The sequence below is a fragment of the Enoplosus armatus genome, chromosome 5 (assembly GCF_043641665.1).
Source record: "Enoplosus armatus isolate fEnoArm2 chromosome 5, fEnoArm2.hap1, whole genome shotgun sequence".
NCBI classification, from domain to species: Eukaryota; Metazoa; Chordata; class Actinopteri; order Centrarchiformes; family Enoplosidae; genus Enoplosus; species Enoplosus armatus.
This window is the reverse complement of record NC_092184.1, coordinates 19,393,064-19,406,526: the sequence shown is the minus strand read 5'-3', so window position 1 is coordinate 19,406,526 and position 13,463 is coordinate 19,393,064. Positions and strand designations below refer to the sequence as shown.

Sequence of the window (13,463 nt, the reverse complement as noted above, 5' to 3'; positions counted from 1 at the left end):
GTGCAAGAACTGTAATAACATAGTGAAAAGGTCATGAAGTATTAAAGAGTTATTTAAAAAAGATGATACTGATTTTGCCAGCCTCAGATCCAGCTCTGGGGCATGAAGAGCAATTGCTCAGTGACCATCAATATTGCGGCATATTTTAGTGAATACCTACAGGGCCTTGTCGCATCACAGGTCACGATCAGGCCACTAATTGAAAAACTTAAGGCTTTAATAACTCAAAATGAATAAAATTGATGAATAAAATCATTCTATAAACAGGGACCAAGAGAGGCAAGGCTAGGCCGTATACAGTAACATCATTTGATTAGTTCCTCTACTGTAATTGCATGTCACTCTGTATTGCTTGTGCCCCTCAATGTAAAACATTTAATTGCTCAAAATCAGCATCCAGGGCAACTATTGATTATTTTCATTATGGATTCATCTGCTGATTATTTTCTCATTTTGTCTGAAAATGCGAAAATAATGCCTGTTCTGACTTCCCAGTGTCCATGGTTGCTCGTTTTATCCGACCATCAGTCCAAAGCCCAAACATTTCAGTTTATTTTCATATAAACGGCGAAGAAAGTATCAAATGACTGAAACGATGAATGTGTTATCAAGAGGTTGTCTAATTTCTTCAGCTCTGTCAGCATTCACCACTGTCGCAGCAGTGCCGTCACCTCAGAGTCAAGCCATTTCAGAGATGGGGAGCCAGGTGGATAAGGCACCTGGTAAGCCAAGCGGGTGCCTCCTTTGGACGGTGAACTATGAACAGCTGACCGATTGAGATACCAGATAGGAAGCAGGACATCTCTCAGTTGGCCTGAATATGTGTCAGAAAGGGACCTGAGGGAAGTTTGTCAGAAAAAGCACATGTTGACCCCACTGCTTGAACTTATGACTGGACCCAGATAAACACCATTCCATGGTTGTGAAATATTTTCACTGAAAGGCAATGTCAGCTGATGAGTACTTTTTACATTTTTTATTATAGAATTTTGAGTTCAAAGGACGCATTTCAACGCACCTTATTCAAAGTTTAAATGCATTACATGGTACGGAATGAAGTAGGTTAAGAAATATCTTGATCGAAGTAAGCTTGATTTTTTCAGTGAACACTGAGTGCTGCTAGAGTCATTCCATTGAGAATTGAAATTTCATGCAATGCCTCAAATGTCGTTTCGAATGGGTACCTTTTTTTTTAAGGACTGCAATTATCTCAAACTCCCCACACGTTTTTGCCTCATGTGAAACAAATGTTGTTAGTCTCTCACATCAAGCATTGTCACTCTTGACAACGTGTTCGGCCTTGACTATGCCTGGGGGTTGGTAATAGTAATTTCACATGACACGCAGTGGGAGGTGTTGTCCTCTTAATTAATGAAGCTGTCACTGTCATGTGCGTTAATCACAGCTCACCCCTGATATCTGTCAAAGTGTCATGTCTGAGAACTAAACTGTGGCACTGACATGAGTCAAAACAACAAACCTCCTGTGAAGCAGCTGTCGGTCGTTCAAAAAATATGATTTGTATATAATTTGGTGATGAAACTATAATTTTCTCAAGTGTAATGATACAGGGGCTGTACAGCTGAAAAAACCCAAAACATTTAAGTTAATTTAAGTTTGGGAGTTCTTCCTATAAGACTGTAGACTGCTAGCATAAGCTGTGAAGAAGTCAAAACCCAGCATTTCATACACAACAATGGATATAAGGGCGACTTGAATAGCTTGAATAGCTAACAATTTGGCTCTAGGGTTGGAGTCAGTCTGTCCGCAAAACGAATGACATTCCCATCAGCCTCAGCTTTACTTTGTGTTAGCAAATGTAAGCATGCTAACACACGAAAGAGGGTGGACATGGTAAAAGACATACCTGCTAAACATCTGCATGTTAGCACTGTCTTTCTCATTAGCATGCTGACATTGGCATTTAGTGCCGCAGTGCCTAAGGACAGCCTGTGAGACTATGTCTCATAGTAACTGTAAAATATATCAATAATTATATCTATACTGTGCCGTTGGATCAACACTCATGATTCACATGTTAATGAATCAACCCTCAGGATTTGTAGCTCGAAAATATTTAGATTAGATACTTTGCATTTCAGGCATTATGGTAAATGGAATGCGCTTACAGTAAATATTACTTTTCTACTTAAGCAAAACAGGGCACTTCTTCATGACTCTCATTTAAACGTTGACAGACTGGTGTTGGCCTGGAAAACAATTTAGGATTTGTAGTCCTTCAAGAACACCAACATATTGACGGGAGGATCGAATCACTAAACCTACAATGAATGACTGACCTGCTTTACCAGCTGCAGCTGCCCCATGATGGGAATAAAACTGTACCTTTTCTGTATGTGTCTACAGGTCAAAGAATATAATGAAATTAAAACAATGTTTTTTTTGTGATTTTGGAGAGGTCTCCAAGGCAAAAACTACTGTGGCCACATGATTGCCAGTCCATCTATTGCACCTGTCCGATTACTGCGGCACAAGGCGAGCCACCAAAATACAGAACAGATGCAGCCAAGGACAAAAACCCTGCTGTCCCACAGTGTCATTCCCACTTGAGGGGCGGTGAAAAAGGTTAAACAGTCGTCTACATTGGTGGTTCATTTTCAGCTTTTCTTGATCCCTGTGGCCATGACAAGAGAGGAGGATCACCTTGACTTAACATAGTGAAGATGCTCAGCCAGGGTTGAAATAACTCCTGTACTGTACCTTCAAAGACTTCCTTAGAATCGTTTACAAAGATCCCCTTTGTCTTCTTTTTCTTTGTAGTCTTCTCTTTCTCTCCCTCTCTTTCGGTGTCTCTCGCCCTCCCTCTTGCTCCACTCACTGTCTTTACCTTCATCCATTATGGATGAGGCACATTGAAGACAATGTGATTCAATTTGGAAAGAATACCAAAAGTTTTCAGAAACAAGGGTGTGATGATGTCACTGCTAATGCCGGCGGTCACGTCTCAACAGACCACCTTTGCCAAATATACTCCCTCTGCAACTTTCCTGCTCTCAGTATCTTACTCTCCATCCTTTCCTTTAACAGTGTCAGAGATGGGCACACACACCACACCCTGTAAGCAGTGATCATCTTACATCAGTCACTGTAAAAGGTCAAATAGAAAAGAGCTTTCTTAAGTTATTGTGTGTGAGTTTATATAGGTGTGTGTGTTTGTGGTGGGAAAGGATGAGGTCCAAACAGGTTATTTAACAACAGGCTCATTTTGGTTGGAAAAACACAAATTGTTAAAGATAACAGTAGATACTAAATAACATGTTAAAGTCATATCAAAGGTCTTCACAACTTTTTAAAAAAATACCCCCCACTCACAGACACGCACACACTTCGCACCAGATGCTCAAACAATGTAATTACTTTTGCACCAGAGGATTTTAAACAGCATTCAAGGTCATTCAACCAAAGCAGTTCATTTCTCTCCAACATCTCATTAGCTTTTTGTATCAACACTCTGACCTTTGCTCGGCGACACTGTTTATTATCACATTACTGTCTTCAATGACAGAACAAGGAACAATAACACAGTATGCTAAACTGTGAAACACTTCGGATGACAAGAATAAATATCACTCAGCAAGTACTAATGGCATATGAGATTGTTTGCCATTGACACTACAAATAACTTGTGTTTACATAATGCTTCCTGATGCTTTATATCATGTGTGTATGACAGGACTTTCTGGCGATAGTGTACTTGCAGATTTTCACCCCCAAAAAAGAACAAGTCAGTTTATACACCCAAATATATACAGTATATATAGTCAGATTTTAATTTTTAATGCTCTAAGAAACACAGAAATACATTTTTTACATTACAATTTTTTCCTTCCATCCTTCATAAATTCATTCATGTGTGAGTGTCAATCAAACAAACATAAAATCAGTCAACATAATACATAAAAATCACTTTATTGATTTAAAGAATACCCCACTGTTCGTCAACCTCATTATCCACATCTCTAATGATCATTACGTGGTCTTTACTGATCAGTACAATAGAGTATACATCAATACAAATCCAGATCATCCCTGATTTTCTTTGTGATGAAGTAGTCTACTAGACATGAAAATGAAAATAATTAGGAAATAGTGCGTTTTCTGCAGGTTGAAAATTTATTTGTGCAAGTCAAATTCCAAAATCTGACAGATTGGAGTAAACTGCATAGTCACAAACTAATCTAATACTAATTCCCTGCCAATGGTGTATTTTGTTTCTGTAACTAAAGTGCAAACTCAATATAGTAAAAATCAATTCATTTATAAATATTCACATATAAAATGTTTACAATAATAGTGAAGACCAAGTTTTATTCATTCTTTCTGTCCAATATTTTGAATGTAAACTGTTGTATATGTCTGTGTGAAACAGCCCAGCCCAGTCAGGTCTCTTCACTCTATCAACAGATTAAAGTTATAACCAATAGAATGAGGAGGAACAGGTAATTACAGCGGAGTAAAATCCCATTTGCCTTAACACAAGACAGCAGCTCATCTGTGGAGAAAGTGGCAGACACAGAGACTTTTGTAATCTTTCAGAAAGGGATCATATAATGTAAGCTGATTTGTGTGTATATGTACATGTATGTATTTTTGTACTTTCAAAATTCTACATGTGCAAATGTGCAGAATAACGGTGCAGTGTGTGTGTGTTAATAATGACCTCAGTGGAGAGGTGTATGAGTATTATTCACCCTGTGTGTGATCAGTGTTCAGTGAAGTGATGACTGAGCAACCAGGATACAAATCTCCTCCACAGGCTAAACAAGGCAAAACGCCTCCCTGACGTCTCTGACGCAATGCCTCCTACTACCGATAACTATATTTCTGTTCTGTGTGTACGTATGAGTGTGTGTGTGATAGATAGATATATAAATGGATAGAGAGATGTTGTGTGTGTGCTTGTGTGTGTGTGTCTAACCTGAGACTTTCTGTATTTTTGGCATGAATTTGTTCCATAGGTGACACTCTTTAGCTCTCATCATCCTCTTTTGTTCTGGGTGGTTGTAGTTCAGAGTGACATACTCCTGCTGTTCAGGGGTGAACACGGGCCAGTTAGCTCCATCAATGCCTGGATTCCTGACAAAAAGAAAAGCCAATCAAGACAATTCAACAGTGTCATGAGGGTCCTCACACAGCTTGAGTGGCTGATTGTCTATCTGATTATGCGTACCCCGTCCGGGCAAAGTTGGCCCAGTGTTTCATGAACTTCTTGGTCATGTTCACTTCATTCTTCGTGTATCCCAGGGATGCATTCAGTGGCATTCCGAAGACAAATTCTATCTCATAGCCGTGCATTACGCCCATCCAAGCTGGCCAGGGATTTATTGACAACCGGTGGTCAAATAAGTAAAGGAAAGTCTTACCACCACGTTGTGAGTACCTAGAAAAGAATGACAATATTGTACTATTTTTGCACTTCACTCGGTCAGGATCATTAGAGAAAATAAAACAAACATATGTGCCAACCACAAGAAATGACAATTGACTTTTTGCAGTATTTTTTAGGATGTTGGTGACCCAAACCATCCAGTTGGATAGGGCATTTAGGCTGCTTTCAGACAGACAACAGCACTGCACATTCATTTGTGTGAATAGAAGTACAGCGCTGATGCAGCGAGGGTGCCAAAGCAGAGGAAAATGCAGGTTCATCTAGCAACAAAGACATGGCTCAACTTCTGCGGCAACGCAGTGCAACCTTATCCTGCAAGCTGCTGTGTCGGCCAATGACTTTATACAGTGAACGTCTATATTATTTTTCTGCTTCGCTTGTGCTATTCATGATGAAAGATAAAATGATTGCCAGCGCGATGACTTTCAAGAGTTGTAACATTCTATGTCTATGTTATAATAAACTACTGTGCAGTGTTTTGGTGTCTGATACGCCTTCAAACTGATCAATTACTCAATGACTTCCTGTTACCCAAACAAGAATTCAAAAATGTGTTCTTTGATTGATTTGTCACATGCACAAGTAATATATGCAGTGAAATGCAATGTGGCTCCTGATTGCTCCTAAGGTCTCACTAAAAGACTAGTGTGAAAAATAAGGATGAGATAAAATATATATATATAAAACATAAAAAGCTGAATGAAAAAGAATATATAAATATATGTTAAAAAAAAGTCAAATGTAGCTACATATGTCACAAGGGTAAATACTGTATGCAATGTGCAGGGCAGTGCAAAGGATTCACTGAAGACAATGTGCCAGACAAGGCTGAGGATATACAGAGGGTCAGAGTCGGTCAGTCAGTCAGTGGCCTGAGGAGAGAAGCTTTTTCTTCTCTCCTCCTGTCTCTGTGTTGGACTTGTGGCTACAGAGGCATTTGTCAGAGCACAGAAGCTGGAATAGTCTATTGCTGGGGTCATGAAGGTCCTTCATAATCCTACTAGCTCTGGTTCAGCACCTTCTGGTGTGTAAGAACAGCACGACCCCACCAACGCAGCCCATTTTTTTTAAAGCAGGGCTCTTTTTGGTCTGAAAACTTAAAATTCTGCCTTACTTTTACTTCCATACCACACTACTTTTAATGGCTTTCACCTGACCATAAGTCAGACCACATCATTAAAGAGAATTGCAGAATTGCTCTTTACCTGTGAGCGAACTCTAGCACAGGACAAACAAACAGTTGGTCTCCAACCAGAGTACCCAGCGAGTCACGATTACTCATCTTGTTTTTCTCATCTGTCCAATCAGTATACTGGAAAATTGCAGCTTCTCTTGTGACATCATCTGCATCTGCCATTGCAAAGTTCACTCCATTCAGGAACTCATCCCTGGTGATGAGACTCTGACTGGTGATGTCAAATCCAGGCACTCCATACATCAGGAAGTAGGTCCCTTCGTCCTTGTTTAAACCAAACAGCACCTCTTTCTTTGGGAGGTTACCGGTTCTCAGCAACACCTGCAGGGAAAAACAAAACTGGTTTGGTGTTTGTGATGCAAGATGTTTTTCAAATTTAGGATTGAAATAAAACTGATACTCTAAGGTTGAAAATTTTAGTTTTGTAACTAATAGGCACATTCACACCTATATACCTCTCCACATAACCACCCACCCACACACACAGAAACACACACACACACACACACACCTACTTCAACTGTATCTGGTAGGAAGTCTCCATCAACATGAGGGACAAACGCTAGGGCTAAGATTGTAGGCTGTGTGAGAACATCATATTGCTTTGATGTGATTTTCCCAGGGTCAGCCTGCTGCAGACACGCTTCCAGGTGAGCTGGATGAGACGTGGGACACCCCAGTAATGTTGCCAGCTTCATGGACCTGGATGTTGACGTAGAGAGGGAGCAAGGCAGATGAGGAGGAATGTGGCAGATATGATATAGAGAATGACAGTGGGGAATGGGATAGCAAGGGTAAGAATAGGTGGTTGTGGATGAAAGAATGCAAACCAATGAGAAAGAGAACCAATGAGGATATTTGACCTGTTCCAAGCCTCAGTCTTGCTGATTGTGGCCCAGGGTGCATTGGGAGTGCCACTCTGCATCACGGCCCTCTGAAAAAGACCGTGGCTGCCCGGAGAGAGCAGGTGGAAGCCCACAGATGCTGATCCAGCACTCTCCCCAAACAGAGTCACCTGGAAACAACAGCAAATCACAAGCCAACAGCTTGTTTGTTTGAATTTAAGCAAATCTGGTTATCTGATTTTAGCATACAAGACAAATACATTTTACCTTTGAAGAATCACCTCCAAAAGCAGCAATATTACTGGCCACCCAGTGGAGGGCCAAGCGCTGGTCTAGCAGGCCCGCATTACCCCGGATGTTCTTGTTGTCAGGAAGAGACAGGAATCCAAAAGGTCCGAGTCTGTCATAAATGAGCACAAAAATGTGAAAAAGATGTCGGAAGCATTTAGCTGAAGATAAATGCCACATTCACTTGCTCTCATAGATTCTGCAGTAATCTAAATGAGTAAAGAGAATGGTATTGCACATAGTGATAAGGACTTTCCTGTTTATACATTCTTTTGCTTAATGCACCCAAACCAGCAACAATTTTTTGATGACCTTAGTCCTATGCAACTTCCAATGAGGGCAAGAATCCATACAGTAACTATATCCACTCATTTATTAGCATTTTATATTTTCAGTTTTTACCTGTAATTCATTGAAACCACAACAGCACCTTCAGATTTACTCAAAAAGCGACCATCGTAGATGTCCAGAGAGGACGTTCCAACAGTGAACCCGCCTCCATAAATCCAGACAAGAACAGGAGCCAGTACTGAGTTCTGAGGCTGGGTTTTGTTGACCCGTGGGGACCAGACGTTCAGGTACAGACAGTCCTCACTCAGAGGAGTGTTTGGGTTCCACATCTCTGCTCCTTTGAACCCTGGAAAGAATGATCATATTAATCAGAGTCAATACTGTTTCAGACTGCAGCCTAGCAATCGATAGATAGTCTTATCTCTGATCCTTCAGATCTTTAGAGGTAAACACGGTTGTGGCGTCAGACATTGGTTTAAGTTCAACTTCATTAAGACAAGTAAACTTTGGAGTCAAACAGTTACAGAAGCAGTAAGTAAGTAAATAAATAGATAAATCCCTGGTTTGTTTTCCTCTTAATGAGCCCCGCTTTGTCGAAAGCAGAAACAGCAGTCTATCATCAGCAGTTTCTGTCCATATCTATTTGTGTTGTCATATCTATATTTGGAGTATGTTTTGGGCATTTCCTCTGTCCGGCACATATGCCTGGCACTGGTCGGAGCTAGCTTCCAAACCACCCCTGACAGGTGGCTGTGTCTATAAATAGCTATGCATCCATGACCCAGCCCCAATTCATTTCTTGGGTGGGGGAATAGGCTTGTATCAAATTCAATTTGTGCATGTGTGCTCATGAATGTGTATAAATAGACACGTTTTTGTTTGCTAATTTAATAAAAACTGTTTCTTACCATTCACACCCAAGATTTATTACTGTCCGCAATACAGTGATAAATATTCCAATCACTCACACACTGTGCGTGGGTGTGTGTATATATGTGACATGGTGTTTTATAACTGCCACCGCCCACTGAAACGCCTACCTCAAGTTAGTGCAGTGGCCTTTTAAAGTCACCTCCTATTCAAACAAGTGTGACAACGCACCACTTAACCAGATTCACCTGCTTCTCAGTCTGACTTAAGTCGGCAAAGCATCAACTTAAATGGGCAGTCCTTCGACTTTGCACATGAAGAGCAGTTTACTAGAAGAATAAAAATAACCCCTGTTAATGCCATCGTAATTTCATTATGTCTTTTTCGGGTTGGGCTTGGACGCAGTCAAGTTACATCATAAACAGGGAAGTTCAGGATCCAATGTTTTCAGTGCTTGGATTATTCTAAAAGGGACTAAAAGGGCATCTGCTATTCATCTATTCTTTTTCTCACCATTTAAAGGGTGTACGTGTTTATGTACATGCACCCTACACCACACCCTACTGTAGATGCACATTACACCACATTACGATACAATGCTATGCTACTCATTTTGTTTTGTAAGAAATGCTGTCTAGCTGACACTAAAAGTAAAGAAATTTGACCTGCAAGTGGTCATTACTCATATCAAATGAGTAACGATCAAGTAAATAGTAAGTCAAAACACTGGGTGTGACAAGAATCTTTATCTGATACTTTGTGCATATGAGTCATCCAGTAATAGCTGACACTTCAGACAGGTGTTTTATTTACCGGACCTCTTTCTTAACTCACAACGCAGAGTTGAATAATTTCCAGCACATGTATATAGTGCATGAATGCATTGTGTCCATCTGTGTAAACACGTATCCTACCTGGAAAGGCTGTGTCTGGCATCTGGTGGCAGGAATTTGGGAATTTGGTGGCATCCCTCACCCCTTCCCATCCCTCTACTGTCTCCGGAGCTCTGAACCTCAGTTTCCCCAGAGGTGGTTTTCCATAAGGAATTCCAAGAAAGGCTCTAACATCACCACCCGGCACTGACAGCAACTTCCCTTGAACTTTCCCATGGTTTGTATTTATTACAAGGTCTTCTGAGGTGGCAGGTGATGCAGTCAGGAAATCAGGCAACAGAAGAAACAGAAGGGCGAAGTGTGTACACAGAGAGACTGTCGCCATGGAAAATCCTGGGGCGAGAAAAAGAACGCACACACAAACACTTTATTATTAACCTTTATATATTAAAATGTAGCCTATTAGATTGAAATATTGCAGTAAATAACCAATAATATGATAATGAAGTGAAGTGAATGAAGTTCAGTACAAATTAATGACAGCTATCCTGTCCTTTGTTCAGGGTTCATGGAGTTGCGTTTAAGGATCAGGGACCAGGGTTAATGTTAGATTGGTTACTTTTACTGTACAAGGCATAGTCCAAGTTTAGATGCTGTATAATTAGACACAGGAGCATTCAGGCTGTTGTGGAAAATACCAACATGCATGTGTCACTCTGTAAGAGACACAATAGTAAACAACAGCGAGAAGTTAAACATTTCTACAAATGTTTAATATTTCCATAATGGGCCGTACAATAAATGAACTGGCAATAAGCCTGCTTGCACTGGTTTACAATGGACAGAGCGGTGTGTGTGTGAGAGAGAGAGAGAGAGAAGAGAAGGAGGGGGGGGGGGGGGGGTCATTCCCGCAGCAAGTGTGTCCCTTCAAAAGCGTCTTATTATCATCCCCAAATATTTGGAAACAATAAGGCCGTGAATATGAAGACGCAAGTGACTGCCCGCGCGCAGCTGGCTCGTGGAGCCGCCTCACTTTCAGAAGACACAGACTGAACAAACCGCGAGCTTCCTGAGTGAGAGCCGCGCGGAGCTGCATTTAATAAGGAGGCGCGCGCGCTGGGGAGAGACGCGCTCACACAGAGATTCATACAAACGTCTCAAAAAAAAAGAAAAAAAGACATGTCCTGATAGTGAATCTACCAATACCAATTCATGAAAAGCATTAGTGACGTCTTACCTTGTCAGTTAGCAGTTTGTGTCTGGCTGGAAGTGAATGAGGACACAGCATTGATGGGATGAAGAAGGCGTGGACAGAATGTCTGTCCAACGTCTGCTGGGCTGGCCCTGTCCGCCACCCACAACTACAACTGCTGCCACTACTACTACAACTACAGTAATAATATCAATAATAATAACAACAGTAACAGTAATATTGTCTATCTAACTAAAACCACTGACCCCCCCCCAAAAAAAAAAAATATATATATATAACAATAATAATTATAAGAAGAAGAATAACAATAATAAGAATGACAATGTTTTCACACTACAGAAAATATTCTGTATTCAAATTCCTATGTAAATAAAAGTCCATAAGTATTATCAGCAAAATGGAAACTATCAGAAGTAAAAATTCTGCAGAAAAATGGCCCCTGTGACTGAAATATCATTGTGCCTGGCTTTATTAGGTTGGTAATACTGATGCATCAGTTTGTAAACAGTGTTTTACTGTAGCATTGTACTGTGGTTGGTCGAGGTGGAGCTAGTTTTAACTACATACTTACAGTATTAACAGTTTAGCTCAGTGGTTCCCAACCTCTAAAGTGTCACAAGATAAACCTGAGGGGTCATGAGGCCTCCAAAAGTTACTTAAATGAAACCATCTGAGAAGTTTAATGGGGAAATGTCTCTCTGGTGGAACTGCTAACAACTCATATCTGAAACATGACAAGGGGGCTCAACCAGACAGTCAGGGGTCACAAGTCAAAAATCCTGGGAACTTCTTGTTCTTTAATGATCCATTGTATTTAATAAGCTGATCGTGGTTTCATGTGAAATCATCACAAAAACAACAACTATAGTTGTCAGACGTACTTAAGTACGGTACTTACGTAAATATATACAGTAGTTACTTTTCACCAGTGCCAGCAATGAATCACTGAGGGTTCACTGCCTCTCTCCAGGTCACTTCAGCAGGACACACAGATTACTGGCACTGAGCCACAGACAGTCATTCTGATTATATTCTGCTCTTCAGTTCAACGACAATAAACAATAACAAGAACATCATGCTGAATTGAAAACAGGGCCGATTTTACATCCGACACAGTGTGAGTTAGCACACAGACACATGCTTTTGTTTGCATGTCCCACATTCCAACCCTAGACATTCAGTTTGTATACTAGCATTAATACATTTTGGAAGGAACAGAATGCCATCTCAATTATATTTCTGAACAACATAATAAGAAAAAATGTGTTAATTAACATATCTGGTAGGTTCCACAATGTTCATACAGAATATATCTGCAAAAATGTTCTCTGACAACACTTGGTTAACTTTAGAGAAAGATGGCGGTCTTGGTTAAATATTGAGAAAGTCCAAAGTTACTTGAAGCATGAAACATGACATGTTTACTTTGTTAAGATTCACTGAAGCCACAATCTTTCCCTTACCTTAACCAAAGTTCCTTTGTTGTCCCACGGGACATACAGGAGGATGCAAATCCCGGTCTTTATTGTCAAAGCCCTGTGTGTTATATGCATCTACAATGGTTAACCTGAAATATGGCTGGTTCTAAGCATAACTCAGAGGGAAGTCTAGGCTTAGTCTTAATCGTCATATTGGACATATATTTCCTTTCATGACCTCCATGGAAATAGGAGCTGATTTGCCATGATGACACAGGGTCTAGTTCCTCCTCATTAGGCCACTTCCTGTTTCTGCCCCTTGTTTATTTCTCACACTACTCTCTGCTTATTCTCTCTGTGGCTTTTTTTTTTGGTCATCTTTGCTTTCCTTTTCCACTCATCCGGAGGCCAAAGCTTGAGAGAAAAGTAAACTTCTCTTTGGAATTTTTAGTGCTGAGTGAGTGAGTGTGTTTGGGTTTGTGTGTGCTGGCTTCGTTTGTGTGTGTGTAAGGGACTATGTAGCCTACGTGTGTTTGTTTATGGACGCATACATGTGTGAGAATACCCATTAGGTATGTGTGTCTGTGTACTTGTGCATGTATTCATGTTATTTATAGTATGTTAATGTGCATGTGTTGGATTAACGCTGCTCAAAGCCTTTCTGGGACTCTGCTGCGGTGCTTTGGCATAGAATGAGGCACACAGGCCCAAGTCAACTTGATAAATATTATGTTCATTATCACAGGCATACTGTTCATAGAAGTAGACCAAAATGTACATTTACTCAAGTACTGTACTTAAGTAAAATATGAGGTACTTGTACTTTACTTGAGTGTTTTCTTTTAATGCTACTTCTACTCTGTTATGTTTCAGAAGAAAATAATGCACTTTTTACTCCGCTTCAATTATTTGACAGCTTTAGTTACTACTTACTTTACAGATTAGGAGTTTTACATACAGAACATATGAGGAGCTTATAAAATATGTACCTGTACTATTTTGATAATGGTTCCAGCTTCTCAAAATTAAAAAAAAAAAACATTCTGAAATTTTACAAACCAAATAATCAATCTAATCGATTACTCTGGAAAATAAACCAA

The 13,463-nt window shown here is 40.2% G+C and overlaps 1 protein-coding gene across 1 annotated transcript; it reads right to left on the bottom strand.

Moving 5' to 3' along the window:
• Positions 1-3,810: 3,810 nt before the first annotated feature.
• Positions 3,811-10,987, bottom strand: LOC139285506 (cholinesterase-like). The gene is made up of 10 exons (XM_070906073.1): positions 10,970-10,987; positions 9,814-10,125; positions 8,141-8,375; positions 7,718-7,850; positions 7,469-7,620; positions 7,121-7,307; positions 6,616-6,926; positions 5,192-5,401; positions 4,940-5,097; positions 3,811-4,513 (listed from the first exon to the last, which is right to left on the bottom strand). Exons 2-10 carry the CDS (start codon positions 10,115-10,117, stop codon positions 4,419-4,421), a joined length of 1,785 nt encoding a protein of 594 aa, XP_070762174.1. The 5' UTR covers positions 10,118-10,125; positions 10,970-10,987; the 3' UTR covers positions 3,811-4,418.
• Between the last annotated feature and the right edge of the window lie 2,476 nt (positions 10,988-13,463).